General features: G+C 41.3%; 1 protein-coding gene across 2 annotated transcripts in view; it reads right to left on the reverse strand.

Annotated features, from left to right (window-relative positions):
- Positions 1-25,017, reverse strand: part of BCAS1 (brain enriched myelin associated protein 1) — a 99,961-nt gene that overhangs the window by 13,231 nt on the left and 61,713 nt on the right. Inside the window, exons 7-9 of one of the 2 annotated variants that reach the window (XM_030762870.2) lie at positions 24,066-24,242; positions 12,768-12,809; positions 5,056-5,229 (exon numbers count right to left, since the gene is read on the reverse strand). In XM_030762870.2, coding sequence (XP_030618730.2) covers positions 5,056-5,229; positions 12,768-12,809; positions 24,066-24,242 — 393 coding nt within the window. The remainder of the gene's footprint in view (positions 1-5,055; positions 5,230-12,767; positions 12,810-24,065; positions 24,243-25,017) is intronic. The other variant, XM_089897085.1, reaches the window with a different exon arrangement.

A 25,017-nucleotide genomic window follows, 5' to 3' on the forward strand; every position in this document is an offset into this window, starting at 1 on the left:
ATACCTGTAGTTATTAACAATTCCTCCCCTCCTTCCTCCCTCCTTCCTTCCCTTCTTTCCTTTCTCCTGCCCTCTCTCCCTCTCTCCTTTGTTTTCTTCCTACCCCTCCGCTTTCCTCTTTGCAGAGCCCTCTTTCAGTGACAAATTAAAATAGTTCCTGTTGGGCTTTTTCTATTCAAAGGACCATAACCTCAGAAGCTTATTTTTCCCAGCTGTCACAGAAAACAGAGTTGCTGTTTAAAGAGACAAAAACGCTTTCAGAGACTATTTAGTACTTTAAAGAACAGTTTGAAGACTATTAAGTAATTGTGGAGATTTCCCAGCGTGATACTGAGCAAGTTTCTTTACAAAGAGTTTATTTTTATTCACGAGAATCAAAGATGAAGCATCTCAGGGCATCCAGCCTGCGGTGCTGAAATGGGATCTGGTTGTGAATCCAAGCCTTGCATATTAATGAAATCACTTTTAAATTTCTTTCATTGTGTCATGCATTCCTATAGCTTGATACTCTGAAGAATGTTGGAAGCATCTCTGATAGATATCACTTAGGTACTTAAAATTCTAGTGGAAGTGTTTGATGGTCAGTTCAAATCTCTTTGAAAGGAATACAAATGTATTTTGATAGAGATCTATCCCAACTGAAGTTGAGATTTAAAGGGAGAATTGGGATATTTTAATTTAGTGTGAGTAGAGGAGCCCGACTGTTTAGTAAATCAACCTCATTACAACAAATCTAAAGAACTGGACCTGCTAGAAAGTTCCAGGATAAACAAAGGTTATGAGTCCAATCTTTGTGTTTTACCAAGACGCTCACCTGAAACGGAATTGGACAATTCAGACAAAACGACACAGCCAAGGTAAATCTCACTTTAGTGACAAGTATATTCAGAAAACTTTCGTCCAAGCTTTAGGTAAGACATGTATGAGTTCTGCTTTCCTGTGCTTTGTTGTAATTTCAGGTGGAGAATCACAAAAATGGAGCTATGGTTGTTCTATTTACTCTCAAAGAAGATGGCTGCCAGAAGCAGCACAGGAGGCAGCAGTTAACAAGGCTCAACTTCCGAAGCAACGAAAGCCTGACTCTGAATTCTGGCTCTGCTGTCGACCAGCTCCGCGACCTTGGGCAGGTCACTTAAACACTGAGTCTCCGTGCCCTCATCTGCACGGTGGGGCAGTAAGAGTGTTTGTTTCACAGGGTTTTTATATTAATAAATGAGTTAATGCATGCCATGTGCTTAGCCCGGGCCCGGCCACATCATTTGCATGCAAAAAACAAACAGTAGCTATTATTATTATTACTATTAATAGCTGAGACCCACCAAATGACTCCAGAGTCCCCTTTTAGGGTAGGAAAGAATGCAAGTCGCCGATGGAGACAGGAATTACCCCAAACAAATGCTACTTTAAGAAACCTTACCTTAAAGAACAACTCAATATTCGTATTTTAACACTCAGGGAAGAAGTTGAGATCAAAAACTTTGGCTAAAAGACTCCTGTTTGTTGTTTTATAATTATCCTTACAAACTATTCTCCTTTTTCCACAAGACAGTCAATTTCAGCAGGTTTTCTTAGATTTATTAGATTGAGTGTAATTAACAAAATCCCTCTGATTTCATGGCTGTCTCACTTGGGCCTTTAATTTGCCCAGTATTAAAGTTCAAGAGTCTTTCTTATCTAAGCCTGAGAAGGTTATTCCAACTTAGAATTTCTTACAAAACTAATGGTCTAGAGAAAGAGACAGGAGGAGGATTAAATGAAACAATGTATGTGACAATGGTTTGCAGGAGAAAGCACTTTTCAAGTGTAAGGTGTTATTAATATTGACAAAGTATAAATCTATATCTTTGTACTTCCATCCACCACCTTTTCTGGTTTCATCTGCCTACCTGGTTTGTGGGTACATGAATACAGTTCTCCACCCACGCACTTTGTAAAAATATACTAGCGCTTCAGATAGCCAATTTCTTGACATACCGTTGAATTAATACACATAAGACTCTTTTTCTATTTAGGGCGTGACAGATGTCTTAGCTATTCCTTGAAATTTTTTCGAAAGTCTGTAGGAGCCCATAGGATTTTTGTGAAGTGCTATATCTACATGTGCCCAATGCAATGTTAGGACTTATATGACTCTATTTTCTTTTCCCTGAAATATAATTATTTGAAAAATGATCTTCTTTCTATTTTTAGGAAAGATTAATTTTTGGACAGAAAAAGATCACTTTAGAAATGAACTGGGAAATGCATTTATTTAAAAAAAATACTCAACCAAGAAGTACTTTGCCATGGGATAGTAAAATACGCTATCTGAAAGAAATTTAAGGGAAGGGAAGGCTAGAAAGTAGAAAATCAATGATCAGATGAATGGAAACCCTGATTACAAAACAAGGGTGATGTGTTTGCAATTGAGTTTTCTCTTCTATTAAATCAATTACTTTTAAAAACTATATTTTGCTAAAAATACTTAAAATCAGTTTAAAACATTCACTTATTCAATTATAATGCTCAGGCACATACTAAAAGAAATAGAAAATAAAAATCCCATAGCGATGGGCCAGATGCTGCCTCTATCTTCAAGCCCTTAAAGCAGTTTTTTGTTTGTTTGTTTTTTTCCCTACATAAATCCAAAGACTTTAGTTTGGAAGCTATGAAATATTACCCAAAAGTGTTTCCTGAAAAAAACTGCTGAAGCTGACTTGCAGGATTCTACATTATGGGGATATTAACACCTGGGCAAAAAGTAGACGTGTAACGATATTCATGCAGGTTAGTAAAGCAGCTGAGATCACGTGTGGAAGATACATGGTGCATGCTCACTGAATATGGCACAGACTTCAAAATAAGTCTGTTTTCCTTACTAGGCTTTGTTCTCCATGAGGACAGGGACCACGTCTATTTACGTATCTGTATCGTCTAGATTATAGTGGGAGCTTAATAATTATTTGTTGAATAAGTGAATAAATGAAGTGCAGAAAGTTGGAAACCAAATGTCCATCCACAGCGCAACGGTTAATCAGAACATGATAAACCCAGACAATGTGATTCAATGAAGTTCTTAGAAAGAGTGAGATGGCTCTGTATCTGGGGCTGCAAACTCAAATACCCAGGGGATAGACCAGAAATGTCAATGAGGGAGGTGGCCTGGGTGGGGCAATAGGGAGTGGTGGGAATTGTGGTAAACTTGAAAAAACCCCTGTCTTTTGTGTATCTGAATTAACTGCAATGGGAATATAATGTTCTAATGAAAACAAAACAGAATGCAAGACCAGAATAATTAAGAAATCTGGAATTTTAGGGGAAATCTCAACCATCATGGAAGCTTGGGGGTTTAAACATTAAAAGGAAGCAATAATATTCAAGGTCCCAGGTATAACCCTTTTAGTGGGCAACAGGAAATAAGAACAATGGACATTATAAGACCTGGCACTGTGAAGTGACGGAGGATTACTTGGGGAAATGTGTCCTTTTCTACCCCATCCCTATCCTATGGAGAATCAATTCCAAACAACGCTTGTTTCCAATTTGTTCAGACTTACACAGTTTCTACTGCTAGAAAATATCCCCAAGCAGCATCTAATGGATAACTCCAGAGGATGAATTTAAGTATGGAACCTCACTTGAATTTAAGGACTTGTTTTGAATGGATGCATTGGGTGGTTTAGAGGTCTTTCATGCTTTATTTGGAGTCTCTTGTATTTTCCTCCCTTTTAAACGAAGAAGTCTCATGTTGATTATTTGGAAGAGAAAGTCATTCTGTTTGCTTTTTTTTTTTTGTATCTCTCAACTCCATCCAGAAACGAGAAAGCTGGACCATCCTCAATGTTGTGATGAGCTATTTGGGGATCCCATTTGTAATGTAGATGGGTTGCCAGAAAGAGGCCAAATGTTCTTTTCTTTCCTGATGTCATGTAAAAATTGATTTAAAAATCTCAAATCTTGATGCCCATTTTCAGTGCCAAATTGCAGAATAAATGGCCAGGAATATAGATGGGGTTCCAGCCATGCAGGCTGCCCAGTACTTCTTACTCCATGAGAATTCAGCAATAAAAGAAAATGATTCCTGTCAACAGTTTCTAACAGTGATTTCTAATATTCCTCATCTCCCACTGGCAAGGGTTTTGTCCTGTTTTGTTTTGTGGACTAGAAAGAATTCCTTAACAGATTGAGCTTGTGAAATTAGAGAGTTGCTTTCTCAAAGGATTAATTCCCAAATACTCCTGAAAATAAAGGCACACTATAATGAAATTCTTGTTTTTCATTAAAAGAGAATTAAACCAATGACCTTTTACATGGTTTTTTGTTTTTTTGTCTTCCAACCGATTGGGGTTTGATTGCATTATATTACTTAAGTTCCTGGATGTTTAGATATTTTATGCACATGACTCTTCACAGATGCCCAAAGATGTCTGCCCAGATTCTTTCCATTCTATAGAAATTAAAAACATGGCAAATTCACCAACTAAATTATACACCCTCGCTATTAGGAAATCGTCATTTCCTTTCATATCATACCCTTTCTGGAATTATCTATAAACCAGCTTTGCCCAAATTTGTGTCACTCATACATCCCCTTCAGAAGTTTTCCAACATCAAAATATAACTTGAACTATTACTTAATCCTTTAAAAATGCCTTATGTTCTTTATGTAAATAAACGTATTTTCAAAGGAAACTGCATATTATTACCATAACGAGGAAAATGGGATCATTTGCCAAATACACAGCGAAACTTTTAAAAATAAATAAAATTAAAAGTAAGCAACACTATTAACTTCCAGGTTGGTATTGTTGTCTGCCACAGCTCAGAAGCCCAGGCCAGCTCTTCCTTTGTTAAGAAGGCAGTTAGCAGGGATTAAAGGTTAAGGAAAATTAGCAATAAAGAGAGACATTCTCTGTGATTAAATCAGGAGGACGAAAGGGAATTTTCTCAACTCCTATTCGGTTTATATTCCATCTATACTACCTAGAATCATGTCTCACCACCTGACCTGGGCTCTTTGGTCTCAGAAGCTGATGTATGTATTTCAGTTTCCCTGAACTGGAAGCAAGGGCTTACCATCTGTCTGAGAAGCGCCATCAGAGAGGGTCTTGGTGTTTTGCGTTCTGCTCTCTTGAGCGTTTCTTCTGTGGGTTCAGGTGTGCGATCTCCTTCTTCGCTGAGATCCACTGTTTGTAAGGCTGATTCTACTTCTTCGGACTTTACAGCCTCTACCTGTGATTCACACGCCACCTGGATTGTTTTGCCAGGTAATAAGACAGTGGAAAAAAAACCCCATCCCCCAGACATGTTTTATAAAGTGGGGTCCCGGTTCTCCCCTCAACCACATGGTAGCTACAGTTTGGAGTCTAGGTTATACACAGGCACATCTTGAAGAAGTAATACTTACATCATATCATGTGCTCTCCAAAAATGCTGAAGTGGAAGAGACAAAATTCCTGCCCTGTGAAGCTACAAGGCTTGGATAGGGAGTCCCTTTTAAGGACTGCCCTTCAGAGCATGCTCAATACCCCTTCCAATCAATCTATCAGACCCACCTGTTCGGTCTCCCATAAAGGTAAATCACACCTGGCCTGTGTAATTATGTCCTTAAGAGTACAATCTTAGGACAGTGGCCGGGATGTTTTCCACTGCACATCCTAGCTCGCTGCAGCTGTGGAGAAACCGTCCTCTTTGCAAGAAAGGATAGTGTGAAAGCTTCTCAGTTTAATGGGCTTGATTTCCTTGTTAACTCATTTTCCCACTTCTCCCCAGACCAGTCACTTGTTCTTGTTACTTAACTGAAGTTCCTGCTTTCAGAAACAGGATGAACTTGGCAAGAGAACCCCGGCTAAGTTCCTGTGGCCCCCAGCAGGGTACCTCGTGAGCTCAGCGCCCCTTGAATGTCTGAAGGGATGGCCACCAGTGGGGGGCTGAGATGGAAGCCCTGCCCTTAGATGGTTCACCTGCGCTCTGATTCCAGATTTTGTTCGTTTGCATTGCCTCACTCCGTTTGGGCTGTGCCCCAGTCACACCTGGGACAGCTTTTGTGTTTGCACTGGTCCCTGCAATGCGACAGAGTTAGTTGGCCTGGAAAGAGTTTTATAATTTCCTTTTCGTTTCCTCAGGCAGGGGTTGGCAAACTACTACCAAATTCATCCCAGAGCCCGTTTGAGGATGGCCCATGAGCTAAGAATAGATTCTACATTTTTTAAAGGGTTGGAAAAATTGTTTAAAAAGATGAAGAATTGGCAACGGAGACTCCATGTAGCCGGCAAAGTCTAAAACATTTACTATCTGGCCCTTTACACAAACACTTGTCATCTCTGCCGCAGAGAGAAGTCCTCTAGAGCCAAAGGCATCTTTGCATTTGTTTTGGCTGGTGCCAGACCCCCAGCTTCCTCCGAATCCTGTTCTTGCTGTTAGGGAGGAGGGGAAGGGAACTTAGTCATTTCTAAAAACACAGGATGACTGTGGAGAAATCATTTTCCGTTCCTCCATGCGGAATATACCATTGGTTTGCAAATAACCCAAATGATCCAAATTGAGAAGGACCCTTCATCTTTATATTGTCAGCTGAAGCAGGAAGGTGCCCATCAACAAATCAGCATATAGAAACATCCCCAAACCTGGCAATTAAATCATAGCATTGTCTCCCCACCTTCCATTTCTTAAGGTATTGACACAACTCGCAGCATTTTCCCTTTGTAATCTAAGATCTAGGTTGGGGAGTTATAAAGTCAAAAGCCCCCAGAATGCAAGGCAGGTGAAGTCAGCATGGACTGACCAGGTTTAAGACAAAAAGGAGTGGTGGGAACTACGACAAATGAAAGTTAAGTCGTCCCACTGAAAGACAGTAAAACACTAAAACCACTGGACAGTCAAACAAAGCACGGCTGGGAGGAGGCTTCTGCTGCTGGGCTGTCTGTCTTCAACCCAGGCCTGTCTTTAGGAAACCAGGCAGAGACTAGAGCCAGATAAGAGACTGGATTAGTGGTCAAATGTGGTCCTGGGTTTCCGCATCCAGGCCTGACTTAATTTAATCGCATTTCTGAAAAATAAGCTTCAGCCACAAGAGCCCTGGGGTACATCTGAAATGTAGGCAGCCTGATAGAGTGACCGGCCTGCCTGGGCCTAAATCTTGACCCTACCCCTTCCAGGGGCTCTAATCCAAGGTTCCTACTCCACATGTCTGTGCTTTCATTTCTCATTTCTCAATGGGGATAGTATGCACATCAGAAAGTTGTTTTGAGAATTAAATCAGGCAACACATGTGAAGTTCTTGGAACCGTGCCTGACATATAATAAGCACTTAATTAATTAATTAACACTAGCAGTTGTTACTTAGGCTATTTGAGAGCCATTTAGGCTATTTGAGAGCCATTGTTACTTAGGCTATTTGAGAGCCATTTACTCCACGGGCATGAATTATCTGGAATCACCCACCATGCACATGTCCACTATTTAGAGAAGATATCAATAACTATCTCTTACTATGTCAGACGTTGTACAAGGTATTTTTAATATATTACCTCAATAAAGAGTTACTGAGTTACTCAAGACAGCTCAGAGTAGGTAACATTATCCCTATTCTATAGATCAAGAATCGTAATGAGTGAATGACTTAGCCAAAGTCACACCACAGGCAAGTAGTCATTTCAATGAGGATGGAGTTGTTTACCAGTAACTGAATATCTAATAGTGACTTAACCAATAACAATATGGAAGAAGAAGGTTGAAAGTAGGAGGTTATGGGGTTGGTTCGGTGGCTCCACAGTGTTTCTATAACCTGGGCTCTTTCTATCCTTTGGCTCTGCCATCCTTGTCATGCTGAATTTTCATCCTTTTATCTGCTGCCCCATGGATATAAAGTAGTTGCCACAGTTCCATGCATCACATCCTCAATCCAATGTCCTAAGAAGGAAGGACAGTCACAGCAAAAGAGTGGCTTCAAATGAACTTCTGTATTTTGATCCTCTACTCAGGGTACATTTCATTGACCAAAAGTAGGTCACACCCTTACCCCTTGACTAATTATTGGTGAAGAAAATGGGATTGTCGGTTTAGACAAATCACAGTGAAATACTTTGGGCTTGCCAACCTTACCTAAGATCAAGAGAAAGAGGGTGGAGGAATGGGAAATGGCCCTTAGGTAGGTAATGAACAGAGTCTGACTCACTGACTCTGGGTTCAGATTTATTTGCGATTGAAGCAGCAAGTTCATTTTTTGTGTGGAGAGCCCGGTGGGCCATTTACTCATATGATAAAGTGATTGTATGGGAATAACTTTGCACATCAACTTTACTTGAGCGCCAATGGTTTTCTTACTGGACCTTTCCAAATGTCAAGGGGTGTCAACTTATAAATCCTAGCCCAGAGTCCATTCTTCAAAACACAACTATTTCAGTAGGAAGAAAAAAAGGGACTTCTAGGGACTCTCATTAGCTTTGAAGTCAGGCCAAGAAGTTGGCTTTCAGCAGCCAAGAAAAAAAAAAAAATCCACTGACATCCAGTGTGGAAATCTAGAAGGATTCGAGCTAAGTGAGGATCTGATTTGCATATACAGACATAAGAATTTGATTTTTATTTGGATAGCTTTCTGATTCCTTTCCAGGCCAGAGCTTTGGAAAAAGTTGTTCCTTATTCAGAATATATGACTGCATCTGCACATTTTAACTTTGGGTACAGTGGACAAGGTGAAAATCAGATTTGTGCTATATTTTAGAATTAAATCTCCCTTGCTTGATTTCAGTAGGGGATATTGTATGTTGCATGTAGATGGCTAGTACAATTAACACGGACAATACACATTTCAGCAAAAGGTTTCACTTTTTGCCCCTAGTAATATACCATATTTACTCTTAAAATTTGGTTTACACAGTTTTTACTAGAGCTGTGAGTTTCAGAAACTGATTTATAGCAAAATGGATTTCCTCCACTTAAACTTCACCCATGACATAATAATATTGATATTAAATTTTTTAATTATAGAATCTTATTTGGATTTGTTCTGATTTGATTTATAACATGATTATTTAATTGCAAAGACACTGTAGAGATTTTATTTTTATACCCAGTAACTCTTTCACATTCTTCCTCATTCTCAGCCCCCTAGGTTTTCTTCGGGAGGACAATCCTCCCTAACTTTAATACTATGTAATATGGATGAAGCTGGTTGAGCAGGTCTAAGCCAATTAACATGGTCTAGCTCCTTGGTCATATGAGTTCAGGGATGGGAATATGTGGCAGAAAGTAGAATTTTCCCAATTATTCATTCTGCCTTCCTATAAAAGAATTACACATGCATGCCCACTGCTGTGTGACTTGCTTTGGAGAATGGAATGTGAGTGGACATGATATAAACCTCGACTGAGTGAAAGTTTTAAGAGCTATTCCATGGCTCAGCCATGGCACTATTTTCTCTCTGCCATTCCAGCTGCACCTCCTTGTTGAAGGGGCTGCTTTTTCCATCTAGATTTCAGTAGGAAGAGGCCATAAAGATCACCAACAAGCCAACTTACAGCTGATATGCAGCATGAGTGAGAAAAAAAAAAAAGAATCTGTGCTGTTGAAAACCACTGGAATTTGGGGCTTGGTTGTTATTGCAACACAGCCTGGCAGATGCTGACTAACAGAGCATGGGAACCTGTTTAAGTCAATGAGCAGGAACAAAGTCCAGGACATGCAGGGTTGCTGCTGGACCAGTTTCTCCTTTACTCTGCACTGGCTGACGTGATGTTGGAAGGCAGAGGATGTAGCCAGGCCAAGAAGGCTGAGCCAAGGGAGAGCATGAGAGCCAATAAATTCCACTTTCTTTTTAATCCAGGTAGAGATGGGTTTTCTTTCACTTGCAACTGAGAAGTTCATCACTAAGAAAGAGAAATACCTGTTTCCCTGATCTAACAGGTCACTGGGAAGGAAAGCTCCCGCCCCCGCCCCCAGCCCCCCACCATTAGTTAGAACATTACCTCAATTAACCAGTGGTCAAAACACTTTCAGGTTACAACAAAAGAATTCAATATTTTCTGTAGTCAGGATAAACAGATTTCTTTTCCTGTTAGGACCAAAGGCTCATTCTAGGAAAAGCGTTAAAACTTCCAGGGGCTTCAAGCACCTTATTTTTCTTTTCATTAAACATTTTGAAAAATGTTGACATCAGCCTGCTCTTTACTTTGCATTGGGTGATAGATCAGTTTTGGAAATTCTCGGTAGAGAAACTTTAAAAACTAAACTCAATCGCATTTCAGCCAGAAGAAGTGGAGACTGTTTTCAGGACTCTTGTAATATGGTTAATGACACCTAATTGTCCTGTTCTGAAGGTTTAGAGTATTATCCATTGTTTGGATTAACACCATCTCTCTTACTTGGGAAAAGGAAATTAAACTAATTGTTTTACACATAACTTGACTCCACGTGGACACTGAGTCAGCTGTGAGGTGTGTAATTTCATGAGGAAATATAATCCCTGATTACTGGGAAGCACTCACTTCCTGTTGTTACAACTCCTATGCATTGACATTCCCGCAGGGGGAGGCAAACTCTTCCTGCAAAGGGCCTAGCAATTACTCAGTTCTGCCCTTGTAGCATGAAAGCAGCCATAGACTGTGTAAAGGAAGGAGGGTGTCTGTGTTCTAATAAAACTTTATTCATAAACACTGAAATTTGAATTTTGTATAATTTTCACGCATCACAAAATATTATTCTTCTTTTGATTTTTCTTCAACCATTCAAAATGTAAGAACCATTCTTAGCTCATGGGCCATACAAACACAGGTGATGGGCTATATTTGGCCCATTAATGGTAGTTTGCCAACCCTGAATTACTGAGTTCTTCCTGTGTTTCAGGCACTGAAATACGCATAGTACCTGCATTACTCATTTAATTCTCACAAGAATCCTAAGGGGTAGGTAATATTATTATGGCCATTTAAGAGATGAGTAAACTGAGGTCCAAGAGGCAGCACAGCCTGGGGATGATGGGGCCAAGATCACAACATTTTAGCCTCACTCTTTCCAACTAATAGTTAGGAGATGAAATGTGGAAGCTTAGAAATAGAAACATCATTTGTAGGACTAAGCAATTTCAAGCGATTTTTAAATGCTTCTTTATTTTCTTGACAAAAATATTGGGTTGGCCAAAAAGTTCGTTTGGGCTTTTCCATAAGATATTACAGAAAAACCTGAATGTACTTTTTGGCCATCCCAATATTTTGCTTTCATTTGTATCTCTATCTGATTTTGTGTTATCTTTCAGTATCAATCATTTAACTAATTCATGTTATTTTTCTGTTTCAAATTTGAAAATAAAATACATTCTGTTTGCCTGCTGGAGATCAGCTCTGCATTTTCACATGAGAGCTGCAAGAGACATGAGGTTCCTCGGATAGGCAACTACACACGAATATCCAAAAAGAAGTTTCTCTTCAAAAAACCTGGAACTTCGAAGCTAACAGCTGCCCTGGATTTAACCTACAGCTTTTAAATTTAAAGTTCATGGGAAGAGTTCCCTCTTGTAGGCTGCTGAAACAGAGACCTAGGCTTGCTAGAAAATAGCCAGCAAATTCATGAGAATTTGAATTACCAGAGACCTGAGCTTTGTGAGCTACTAAATTTGGCTCCAAAAAGAAAGGGGTGGGGGAAGAAGAAGAAGAAGGAGGGGGAGACAGGAGGGGGAGGGGGAGGGAGAGGAAGGGGAAGAAGGGGAAGAAGAGGAAGAAGAAGGTGGGGGGGGGCAGAGAAAGAAGGGAGAGATGGAGAGAAGGAAAGAGAAATAACAACAGTAACAACAACAACAGAGCAGATTCCGAAGGGTTTTCTCCCAACAAGAATTACAACATAGCCATTCTAATTTTTATTCCACATCACAGACATCCTTTCCGGAACATATTGGATTTTCAACTTCTGCTCAGTTCCAGCAATTAAATAAAGGTGAAAACACAAGTCCCATCCATGGCAAGCAAACAAGAGACACCTCGGAAGAGCCAAACATATTTTGCTTTGGTGAAATGATAACAAACAGTTTCTATCTTAAGGGGCTGTGAACTTCGCCCACTTAGCACATTTTCCAAAGACTGTACTTCTTTCAGAGCAGAAAGCTACTGTTTTGGGTCTGAAACTCATAAGGCCAATTTATTCATCTCCCTGGAAGATGTTTTGGAAAGATACATTTTTGTGGTGTCTCACAGGGAGCCATCTCCTTCAGACATGAATGCAGTGTCTTGAAAGTTTTGACCATCATTCTCGGAAATTAAAGGCCAAAAAGAGAGTGAGGCTCAACCTATGTCTGTCAAGTGTAGACCCACACAGTTGGCTCTCCTGCCCGGGACCAAGAGTCTCACAGCAACAATTGCAGCAATCTGCCATCATATCTGATGCAACTACCTGTCCTGGGTACCACCCACTGTTAGTGGAGAATCTAGGTTGCCATGGAAACAAAGGCGAAAGACCGATCGAAGTAAGATGAAGCAGAGGGTGCAGCATCATTGTCCCTTAAGGAAGCGGCAAGATGTTCTTACGTTTAGTAGATTCTTTCAGCCCCTTAAGGGTAACAAATGCTAAAAATGTGTGCTCTGATTTTGCATTTTATTTGCATTGGTTCAATGGGCTTTACAAATATTTATCCAAAGTTGTTCCCCCATGGTCCCTAATTACGTGAAAGGCAGAAAGAGTCTACAACGGATGAATAACACTTGGAACATGCAAGAACCCAGGACCCCAGAGCTGACACCCGCAGTGGTCCATCATGCCGGAGATGAGTATGGAATGATTCTGTCATTTAATGCATAACTTACATTCTCCTCTGCACCTGTGGGAACTGAATCCTCTTTAACTGACTAAAGGGAAGATAAAAACAAAAGTAAGAGTCAGACTGTTACCAAAACCAGGGCTAACAGCTTTCGGGTGCCATTCTTGGACATAGCTTATGCGTACCTTGTTCCAAGAAGAAACTCAAGGAGCTTTACACAAATGTAAACAGTGTAAATTAAGTTATGTATTTTAAAATGTAACAAAGGAAAAATAAACATACAGATGCAGGCAGAATACAAATGGAGTGAGGAGAAGGGATGCGACAGAAAACACAAACTACAGTCTTGGCTGTGGGCAAGGAACACGTTTGCCTTGACAGTTTCTGGTAGCTGATGAAAAGAGGGATCTATAATTGGTCACACGATACGGTCATTGTTAGGCAAGATACATGAGCTTCTCAAGAAAATTCTGGTAACATGTCCGGAGAAATTCATCCCATGGTCCTCAGAGAGCAAGCAGTACTCAGCCTTACCCTGGCAGCCGGGCAGTGGCCAGCATCCGAAGCTCCATCTTACATCAGCGTTCAACGTAGGCCAAGGTCACCATGCCAAAGTACAATCTGGTTAAAATACTTCTATGAAGGGGCAGAGGGCTGGGGTCCAACGCACCCAGCTTCAAACCCTGTTAATCCCTGCAGTAATTCTGGCATCTACAGTCCTGCCCCAAATAGGAGAGGAGTTATCCAAATTCTATCAAAGGTCAATGTCACAATCATTATATCAGTTTGCCAAGCTCCAACTTGGGAGGTCATCTTTGCATATTTTTTGCAGTTGTTCTGAAGGATTTTTAGGTGGGTGGGTGGTGGTGTTTACAGACCACTTTGAGACTCACTTGACAGAGCTGGTCTCTCTTCCCAGAAAAGTAAACATGAACAAAATATTTTGCAAATAATTTCAGGGTGTTCATAGACCCTTGTCTTTCTTTTGGATTCCAGGGTAAGAACTCTTATCTATGTTGATTTTGTTCCAAGTCCTGCTTTTATTTTTGCTTTAAAAACATGCAGTGGGAGAGGAAGAAGGGACTGACATTTGCAAATATATCTTCTTCATGTGGTGCTCTGCATACACCATGTCACTTAAAGTAGCCCCAAGCGGTCAGCATGGTGACCTTCACTTACACGACAAGAGACGGAAGTACAGAGAGGTGAAGTCACTTGTTCAGGATGGTACAGCTAGAAAGTGGTGAGGGCTTCCCTGGTGGCGCAGTGGTTGAGAGTCCGCCTGCCGATGCAGGGGACACGGGTTCGTGCCCTGGTCTGGGAAGATTCCACATGCCGCGGAGCAGCTGGGCCCGTGCGCCATGGCCCGTGAGCCATGGCTGCTGAGCCTGCGTGTCCGGAGCCTGTGCTCCGCAATGGGAGAGGCCACAACAGTGAGAGGCCCGTGTACCGCAAAAAAAAAAAAAAAAAAAGTGGTGAAAATGGTTCCAAAAGCCAGGTTTTCCCCCTGCCGTGATAACTTGAAGGATCAGAATCACTTTGTGTGGGGCTTCCCTGGTGGCGCAGTGATAAAGAATCCGCCTGCCAATGCAGGTGACATGGGTTTGAGCCCTGGTCCAGGAAGATCCCACATGCCACGGAGCAAATAAGCCCGTGCGCCACAACTACTGAGCCCATGTGCCACAATTACTGAAGCCCACGCTCTGCAACAAGAGAAGCCACCACAATGAGAAGCCCGTGCACGGCAGCGATGAGTAGACCCCACTCGCCCAACTAGAGAAAGCCTGCACGCAGCAACGAAGACCCAACGCAGCCAAAAATAAAATACATAAATTTATTTTTTAAAAAAAAGGATAACTTTGTGTGTGTGTGTGTGTGTGTGTGTGTCTGTGTGTGTGTGTGTGACTGTGTGGGCTTCTTTCTCCTCTACCAGACTTGCTCTCTCGCTAGATGAGATCTTCAGCTTGGACCATTTATTTTTCCTTATCTTCTCATACTGAAGCTTACCTGCGCACAAAATATGTCCCTAAAATGGACTGTGGGTTTTCTGGAAGCTTCTGATTGTCAGAAAATTATAGCACACTCAGAAGGAATTGCAAGCAGTGTAGCTTTCTTGGAACTACACTCCTTCTCCCCGAGACCACCTGGATGCTATTTAATCCCATGAAAAGGCAAAGAGTTAAATGATATTTTAAAAGCCAGGCCTCCTTAAACCTGACCCACAAAAGTTTCAAGAGTCAATATACTGTCTATGTTAGGCTGAGAAAACCCGCCCACTATGTAAGAACGGCACTTTTAGGTTTTCAAGGCCTCTTTCCTGTCCCAGTTGGTTGTAAGGAGACTAGTTTGTGCTTTGGTTTCCTGTGTCTGGCAAGTTCTTGGCTGTTGACTGCTCACTGTTTTCTAGAGGAAACTGAGAACTGGGTGTAGGCGATGGTGCGGCGTGGAAGGAGCTATTCTCAACAGTGATGTTTCCATCATCTTTGTTATGGCTTCAGACATCCAGATCCTTCTGATGTTTCAAAGTTGGCATTATAAGTACTGTCTGTTTCAAAAGAAATGATTATTTCCCACTTCAAAGTTCTACTACCCAGCAAAACACTCCTTATTTTGGGAATTAGCCCAGTGGGACATTTCTCAAAAGTCAGTAATTTGCATACCATTTTCACGATTCTTGACCTGCCCGTGTACCATCTGTATTTACGTGATATTTTTCTTTAAGTTGACTATCTTTTTACTTAAACAAATATATTTTAAAAGAAAGCATCTTATCATTATCATGCATGTAATATCAACATCCTCCCTGTAACCAAAGTATGTATCAAAACTACTGCAATGAATAAAACAAAAATGCTCATTAAATTCTAATTATTTTTAAGTTTTTGTTAAAAAGAGAGACCAGCAAGTGTTATTAGCACAGTAAAAATTGACTATTAATATCACGAAGAGATTTTATAATTAAGGTCAGCAAAGAAAACGGAGTAGAATGGCGAGAAGATAACTTTGCATTACATGACTGATTAAATGTTTAGGGCTGTCTTCAAGAACCACTCAAAATCATTTTGCACATTTTTGTACATTTGCACACTGGCCTAAGGGCATAGCCTTCATGTTGGGGTGGCTGAAATCCAGTTAAAAGTAGGACCCAAAAATGGATAATGAGACACCAGGTTCTTGTTTCCATTTAGTGTTCGGCACATGTAAGGAAAACCTGCTCAGAACCCAAGTCTAGAGCATCTTGGGCTATGGAGTCAGGTTCAAATTCAGTGTTTTAGCTGTTCAACCTTGGGCCAGTCAACCACAGCTCTCTGAGCCTCAGTTCACTTACTCAAAAGTGGGCTATTAGACTGTTACCAATCAGACAGTTGTTCCAAAGAATAGATACAATAAAGCCTGTGAAGGGAAAGTCATGGCTGAGGAGAGCTGAGACTCACCTACGTCCGGTGGCTGGGGTCAGGCCACACAGCTCCTCCCGGTACGTATGTGAAGACCTCCCTTTCCATGGGAATTAGAGACTCTGGAAGGTGTGGGTATGGTGGGAGGGACAACTTAAGCCATGTTTGCAATGAGGGGTCAGTTGTCTACAGTCTTTTCTAGAAGTCAGAAGGCATGGGAGGAGAAGAAATAAAGACTTTAAGAAAAGGACATCAGAAAGAGAATTCACCGATGGAAGTTAGGACTCCAGGCAAGCCAGCTACCTGCAGGGGGAGTTCTGGGTAGGATGCTGGTGGCTGGTAGACCAACTCAGACCAGCTCAGCTACCCTCGAGTTGGGCGTCCACTGGGGAGAAAAGGGCTGCGTGGATGCCGAGGGTGGGTCTTGTTAAATGTGTCACTCTGTGTCCCGAGCCGCTGCTCCCAGAGCTGAGCACCACACAGAAAGAGAGTTTTCTCCTGCTGCTTTGCAAGTGGCAGGGGAACTATGGCAGGCTCGTGAGGACGTCAGTGAGGCATCGGGTAAGTTGGTGTGGACCTTCTCCTTGGTGGCTCTGGTGACAATGGTGTGGTTTGGGAGCGATCACCCAGTAGAGACATATGGGGGCCCGGACCAATTTGTGATCACATTCCTTAGATTCCTAGAACTATTTGAATGGGATGAGTAGGGATGTGGATTGACGTGCTTCAGTCGATGAAAACTGCTGACGTTAATCTCATATGTGTAAAGCACTTAGCACAGTGCCCGCACATAGGATGTGTTCAATTAATGGAAACGATTTTTGTGAATGCTGAGGAAAAGTGGCATAAATTAGGCCTACTTGACCTATTTAAGACTTTTCTTAGGGAACCCTCCTACATTGTTGATGGGAATGTAAATTGGTGCAGCCACTATGGAAAACAGTATGGAGGTTCCTCACAGAACTAAAAATAGAGTTGCCATATGATCCAGCAATCCTACTCGTGGGCATATATGTGGACAAAGCTATAATTCAAAAAGATACATGCACTGCTATGTTCATAGCAGCACTATTCACAATAACCAAGACATGGAAACAGCCTAAATGTCTATTGACAGATGAATGGATAAAGAAGATGTGGTACATATATGTATGCAATGGAATACTACTCAGCCATAAAAAAGAATGAAATAATCCCATTTGCAGCAACGTGGATGGACCTTGAAATTACCATACTAAATGAAGTAAGTCAGAAAGAGAAAGACAAATACCATACATCACTCTTATGTGGAGGCTAAAATATGATGCAAATGAACTTATCAACAAAACAGATACAGACTCACAGACATAGAGAACAGACTTGTGGTTACCAAGGGGGAAAGGGAGTGGGGGAGGGATGGATTGGGAATTTGGAATTAGCAGATGCAAACTATTATATAGAGAATGGATAAACAACAAAGTCCTACTGTATAGTACAGGGAAATATATTTAATATCCTGTGATAAACCATAATGGAAAAGAATATGATAAAGGATGTATATATATGTATAACTGAATCACTTTGCTGTACAGCAGAAATTAACACAACATTGGAAATCAACTGTACTTCAATGAAATATATTTTAAAAAACTTTTCTTGACTAATTCCATGTTGCTTTCAGAATTTCCTTATATCTGTCTCAGATATATGTTTGCTCCTGAATCCCTTAGGAGCAGACATTTTTAACACTGCTCTTAGGTTATACTGGGTTCCAGCATTGGAATGGGGTACAGGATGGTGTGGATCTCAGTTAAAATCGTGATGATCTGCTCCCTACAGGATAAGTGGCACATTGACCTTCGTAAAACAAAAATCCCAGGACATCCTAACTTCAGCCCATTGTGCCAGTATTTTGAGATCCTTATTGTTTATATTTTGGATTGCATTAATGAGCCCACCCAGCCTGTAAACTTGACAAATGCGCTTCACAGTTTATTGACCAAGTTACAAATAAAAACTCTGAATAAACAGGCCTGAGGCCAGATTCCAGAGGCCGTCCCAAAGACAGCTTCTTGCATGTGGTTTTGATCCTCTAATAAATATCCTTTGTTGGCTTGCATCTACCCATCTTGTGAACATGCCTTAGATGCGACACTACAGAACTGAAGAAAAACAGTAATACTATCAAAGATAATAATAATGATAACAACCCATATTATTGGGCTCTGCGTTAGGCAGCAGGTTAATTTTTTTACGTTAGTATTCCATGTCGGTCTTCAAAATGGAAGCAGATCTCCCCTAATTTCTAGGCCTCTGCTCCAATACCTATTAAATTTTGCTCTTATTCTAAAACAATACCTCCCTCTGAAGTTTGAGGTTTGTCTCTAATTCTCCTTCAAAGCTGACATCCTGGATCTCACATTTAATGTGTATCTGTAACCAGGATGGTTTCCAAGTTCAATACACAACTACAGACAAAGCCATCGGACAACTTCTTCCTTTTCTCCTCATCTTTTCCACACAGCAAAAAGCCTATGAGCTGAGGACCCAGCAGAACCAGATTCCAATTCATCATTTCCACTGCCAGCGAGTACGCTGTGATGGATGATCTCTAAGGAGGAGGAGAGAAGACTAACTCTTCCACACTGGGAATATGTTCGGGAAAGGAATTTCAGAGACAGGAAGGAAAATCGGACGGCACAGCAACTCACTTCAAAGTGAATGAGAGAGAATGATTGTAAAGTGCAAGGTCGATTTCTGCAGACCAGAGGCATTTACTAGGTTCTCAAGCCCTTCAGCCAGAGGAGCATGATATGGTGTGGGGCTGGTCAGAAAACACACAGAGCGTGGGATTCTCATTCGAATCTCAAAACCAGGAACACTTCAATCTTTTTCAATAAACTGGACATCTGGCTGTTATCTGGCAAGTCTAAAAATTGTCCAATCTCATTAACAACAACAACAAAAATCCAGTTTGAAATCTAAAGGATCTTGTCTGGACATTTATATTGCCAAGAATAAGGATCTAAATAGCATATGTACTTATCATATAAACGTGATCAACAAGAGCTCCTCTCCTTTAAACAGCGCATTTCAATTCTTAAAGGAGTTTCTTTAAAATGCTGTCACATGGTAGCACTTAAGCCAGAAGACACCCTGTTGCTACCAAGTCTCCCAGAAGCACCATTTGGATCACGTGACGGCTGTTCTGAGTTCACTGATTTCACGGTGGACCTAAGACTTTTTCTATCAAGGCTGGATACTTCATCCCATCTTTCAAGTGCTTCCATAATTGTCCAGCCCTGTGCCGGGCTTTCTAAACCAGGATCCCCATGGATTCTGGGATCACACACAAGATTCTGTATTTGAAACAAATAACCCAGATGAGTCAAAGGAATTTTTAAGTTCTCTTAGTCTATTTTGACCTACACTGACTGCTCCCTTGTCTAAACAGCCGTAGCGTTTTTAACCTGTATTCCACGGATTAACACTGGATTCCACACTTGACTGTTTTGTAATGGAGCTTTCACTCACTGAATGCCACTCACTTTGCATTCATTTTCCAACTCAGTTCTCCCCAAAATCATGAAAGGTAGGTACCACCTCCTACTTTCAGAGCTGAGGAAAGTGAGGCTTGGAGGGTTTAAGTCTCTGCTCACATTCAGACAGCCAGGAACCCTCAGAGCCGAGATTTGACTATGTGTCTCTTTGGCTTCAAAACTCACATTATTTTTCTATTCATCATTTGTCTCTCCCAAAGGAAAGCAGGAAAAAGGCTGTTTTGAAGATGCTCCAAATGTATCATTTATTAATTGTGTGCAGGCACATACACATACACACGCACGCGTGCATGCATGCGTGTATATCCTATTCCTCCAAATGGATTTCAAGGTTTTGATGGTAGCAAATATATCTTAGACTTGTTTTGTACCTCGGGTGCTATTGGCACTAGAAGCCCCACGTGGCTTTTCAGATCATAACCAGCGATATCATACTTGAAGAAATGAGGGTAACACTGTTCACTGAGCACTTAGTATGTCTCAGATGCTCTCCATGTAAATGACTGGATTCTCGTAACAACACTGTGAGATAAACACAGTGCCTATTTTACAGATAAGAAAATAAAGGCTCTGAGTGGTCAAGTAACTTGCCCAAGGTTACATAGTCCCACCTTTCTGATTCTGACTGTTACGCAAACTCGCCATCCCCAAGATTTTTTAAGATAATCTACTCCAATCTTTTTACTCAACAGAGGAGGAAAAAGAAACCCAAACAGAGTAAATAACTTTTGTGAGGTCACAGAGCAAATGGTATTCCAGTTAACCCTGAACAATCAAGGGCACAGTTAGGCCATATAACTGGATTTAAACATTTTCTGGCAAGCACAACATAATTTGAAATTAATTTTCTCAAAGGTTATTTTTGTTTTTGTTTATAATAAGAACTACTTTAGCAATCAAGACTATAAATCAAAATAATGCATAGTTTCATACTGACAGCCTGTTAGGGGAAAAATTCATTTCTGATGTTCATAATTGCAAACTTCAAAATGTGTTTGTTTAAAAGCTTTTCAATTAAAAGAGAAGAAAGTGAGCTTAGGGTTAGTTAGTGGAAATATCAGCATTTTTCTGGTGTTTCCCTTTGTTTGTTTTTCAAAATTTTTACAAGAATGGTTTTATAGCCAAAGCTTATTCTAATTTAAAGAAAAGAAAACAAAGACTTTCATTTTGTTTCCTACTAGAAATAAGTTCCTTCATGAGAATGTAAGCTACCAGAGGGCAGCAATCTGCTCACTGATATTTTTTCAATGCCTAAAACGTAGCACACACACACACCCCAAAAAAAATTAGCACAAAGAAAGTGATTAAAACCACTGCTGAATGAGTGACTCTCCCCTTTTTCACTTCCATATAATCTATTCTTTCAGATTGGGTGAAAGAAGGAAAGACAATCTTGACAACCAAACAGGAGACTTGGTTTTTAGTTTCTCTTAACCTCACTGTTTTTATGATCTACTAAAGAAATAAAAGTCAGATAATGGTGAAAAAACAGTGAGACTGAAATAAATGAATAGATGAATGCCCAGTGGTCCTGACTTTTATTTTCAATGGAAAGAGCCGGAATTTCAAAGAGGAACCAATGCATCCCTTATAGATGCCAAAGATAAGGAAAGATAAAGCATGTGAAGTTTAGAAGCCTCCCCAGACTGGATGGCACAGAAAGATGCAGAAGTGGACATGCTAGTGTCCCAACCCTCTGAGCATAGATGACGGAAGGAGGACGGACCACTCATCAGACCCTGTTGTGTGAACCGCGGTGGTGGTGATGGTGGCGGGGAGGCGTTTACTGGCCTTTTTAAATTTAATCCTCGCTCATTTCCATGGCATGGGCACTATTATCATTTGCATTTCACAAATGAGGAAACTGAGGCTCATGGAGGTGGATTGGGACTCAGAGTGGAATCTATCTGACTCTAAGCTTTTAACCCTGCATCAGTGTTCCTCCAGCTTCAGTCGTTTGCTGACCTCCAGTACAGTTCTGCTACGTTGTATGCACAATCTCACCATCTGTGGCAGCCGTGGCCGTGTGCTGGTCAGATTTCCCTGCAAGAAAGGCAGGCTTCGATTGTCACGCCTTCAGCATCTGGTACCGCTGAGATCTCCTCGCTGCTCCCCGGAAACGACTGGGCTGGTCCTGCCCAATGCAGAGGGTGCTGGGCTGGTCCTGCCCAATGCTGCCCAATGCAGGACTCCCCCCGGGGCACGCTCTGCTCTGGGGGATACCTCCCGCCCGGCTCAGCACCACCGCCACCCTGAGGTCTTTCCAACCCTCTCCTCCTTCCCTCTCTCCCTGCACAGAGGTGTCAGCCCCTCGCTGTGGTCTGCAGCCTCTCGCCACCCACTCCTGCCCCCTTCCCTTTATCCTCCACAGTCGGTTTCCTCTGATACATCTCCTGCACATCAATTCTGTCTTAGTGTCCGCTTCCTGGAGGACCCCGATTTACCGTTATTTACTTATTATCCGTACCATTAATTACATAACACTTTCCTTTTAATTGCATTACCTTTTTAAACTAAATCTATATAGTCTCACCTTGACCAAAATATATGTTAAATCTTGACTTTAATGTGCTAGTTTTATTATTCCTAATACACTTTGAATATATGTATATATGGCTATTTAAGTAAAAATATTTGAATATGAGTCACTTAAGTCTCCCCCTTGCCACCAATATATGGATGTAACTTTCTTGGAAATTTTTCCCTTCATTATATTGCTGATAAAATATTTTTGTAAAAAAAGACTGGTGAAGAAGGAGCATTAGAACAGAATGCCAAGTGACATCATCCCAAGTTTTCATTAAGTATTAAGAGTTTGTGTTCTGAGCAGAACTTAGAAGGGAGATTTCTGTACAACAGAAAACAAACAGGAGAACATTTCAGAAATCCAGCTGGATTCTGGACAAGAGCATAAACTAACAGCACAGCGGCATCTGTATTTACCACCTTCCTTGCATTGCGTGCCAAGTGGCATGGATGTTTTGTTGAAACGGCTAAGTTAGATTTTTCCAGTTCTATCTTACACCTGCCCCCACCACCTCTCCCTGCCCCATCCCTGACTTCTCGCTCATCTTTTGGCCACATTTAAAACAGGCAAGAGTTCTGCACCTGTCTGGCAGCTGAGGTTTGCTCAGCAATGAGGATCAGAGAATAGCTCTCAGAATTGCTCAGCCCCACCCACCTCATTTCCTTACTCGGCACCTTAATTCTCAAGGGAAAAGAATTCAGACAGCGGTTTGAATTTTGCTCTCACAGAGCACCTCGTGGGCTTGCCCGGGTGGTGAACTGGTTGACAACCAAGGAGATGGAGACCTTGGGGCTGCTGATGGCTGCTTCCATCTGGCTGGGGTAGGAGGGGCAGAGAGCCCAGAGGCGGTTCATCTCGCCAGGCTGGGAGAGCTCAGAGAAAGCCAGGAGGAAACCAGAGTAACCCACATTTTATTAGTTTCGTTTGTTTGTTCTGGAACTAAAAATGTATTCACAAGTCTTAAATCTAAGGAAGACTGAAGATACAAGAATGGCCAAAGATGTACCGTGAGCAAAACAACATTGATGTTAAATAAATATACTAACAGCCCCAAGCTGTTAAGGAGACAAAGAGAAACATTGTGCTGTGATGAAAGGAACAATCTACCCAACGATCCCATTTTTAGGAAATGGGCAAAACTTATGAATAAACAATTCACAGAAAAACATTAATGGTTCTTAAGGCAGATAAAAAAAGGCAACCTGGGCTTCCCTGGTGGTGCAGTGGTTGAGAGTCCGCCTGCCGATGCAGGGGACACGGGTTCGTGCCCCGGTCCGGGAGGATCCCACATGCCGCTGAGCGGCTGGGCCCGTGAGCCATGGCCACTGAGCCTGCGTGTCCGGAGCCTGTGCTCCGCAATGGGAGAGGCCACAACAGTGAGAGGCCCGTGTACCGCAAAAAAAAAAAAAAAAAGGCACCCTACCTCATTCACAAACTATACATAATTAAAAATTACACTTGAGTACCTTTTTCACTCTGTAAGATTGGCGAGTATTAAGAAGTTTGATAAAACGCTGTTGTCAAGAGTGTAGGATAATGTGCTCTCTTATACTGCTGATGGGGGCATAACCTTTATGTAACCCACCATTTTAGAAAGAAAATGAAATCACGAAATACCATAACCCTCTGTCATGAACCGGATTAATTCCAAGAATGAAAAATTCGACTTGTTCACTTCCTTTTCTTCCCCACAAAACACGTGCTTCTAACGCGATAGGTGTTTCATTTTTCCCGGGGGTGAGCTTCAACTCAATGGCAAGATGAGTCATTCTGGAGAACAAGAAACTCCATGCATTGCTGAATACATCCGTTGGCCCAATAGAAACCATATCTCAAGTCATCCTGGCCCCAAGGACTCTCCAAATCTTGAAACTAGGACTTACCTTTTTCCAGAACAGTTTGCCCAGAGGCAGAGAGGTGGGGCCCCCCTTTTCCTTGGCACCTTCCTTTGCTGTTTCAGTGGATGTAGAATTCTTGGCAGCCCCTTGGGGCTCCTGGGGCGTAACATTGCCTTTGTCTGACTTGAGGTCGGCTGAAGTGGCGGGTGACTTTTCGGCACCCTATAAGAGTTCAAAAAAATTAAAATGATCTCAGGATTTCAAAAGCAAAAGATCTCTTTTTTACAAATGTGGACTGGGGTTATGCAAGTTAAGTGTCTTCTTCATAATTTTCGGTATTTTCCAAATATTCTACATGGATGTGGATTTGTGTTAAAATCTTGGAAAAAGATCAAGATATATTCCTTTTGCAGAAAAATAAATATATAGAACCATTATGTAACATGTTTATGTAAGTAACGCATTAGGACTCAAAGTGATTGGAAGACGCACTTGGCTGTTAGAATGTTAGGTCGTGTTGAGGACCCTGGTCTTCTTTCGACCATGGTTATGGCAGTAAAAATAGTCTGAACATGCACCTCCAATACACACGTATTTGTTTACATGATAAAGATGTATTGTTTTACTAATCCAAATTTGAAATGAAAGATGGGTTCCAATAAATATACTTCAAAAGAGAAGTGCTGAAGTTTTCCTCTCACACTCTGCTTTAGAGATTACTATAGTGATCTATAGTCTACAAAGTTTAGTCTATAAAGATCTATAGATCTATAGTCTATAGAGTTTGTGTAAGGAACTCAGGTAAGGAAGAGGTTTGAGTTTGAACAGCATCCACAACCCTCATTTCTTCACTTTTAGATGCAGCCTCCACATCTAAATTGGATGTGACTGGATGGATTGCAATTGATATAAAACTCCAAATGCTATTCACTCAGTCCCTATTCTCTTTCTCTCCCCCACCTTCTCTCCACGCCACCGCCCCCCATCTCTCCCCACT

Source organism: Delphinapterus leucas, chromosome 15 (genome assembly GCF_059928025.1).
Source record: "Delphinapterus leucas isolate spDelLeu-1000000601 "Yukka" chromosome 15, BTC_Dleu_Yukka2, whole genome shotgun sequence".
Lineage (NCBI taxonomy): Eukaryota > Metazoa > Chordata > Mammalia > Artiodactyla > Monodontidae > Delphinapterus > Delphinapterus leucas.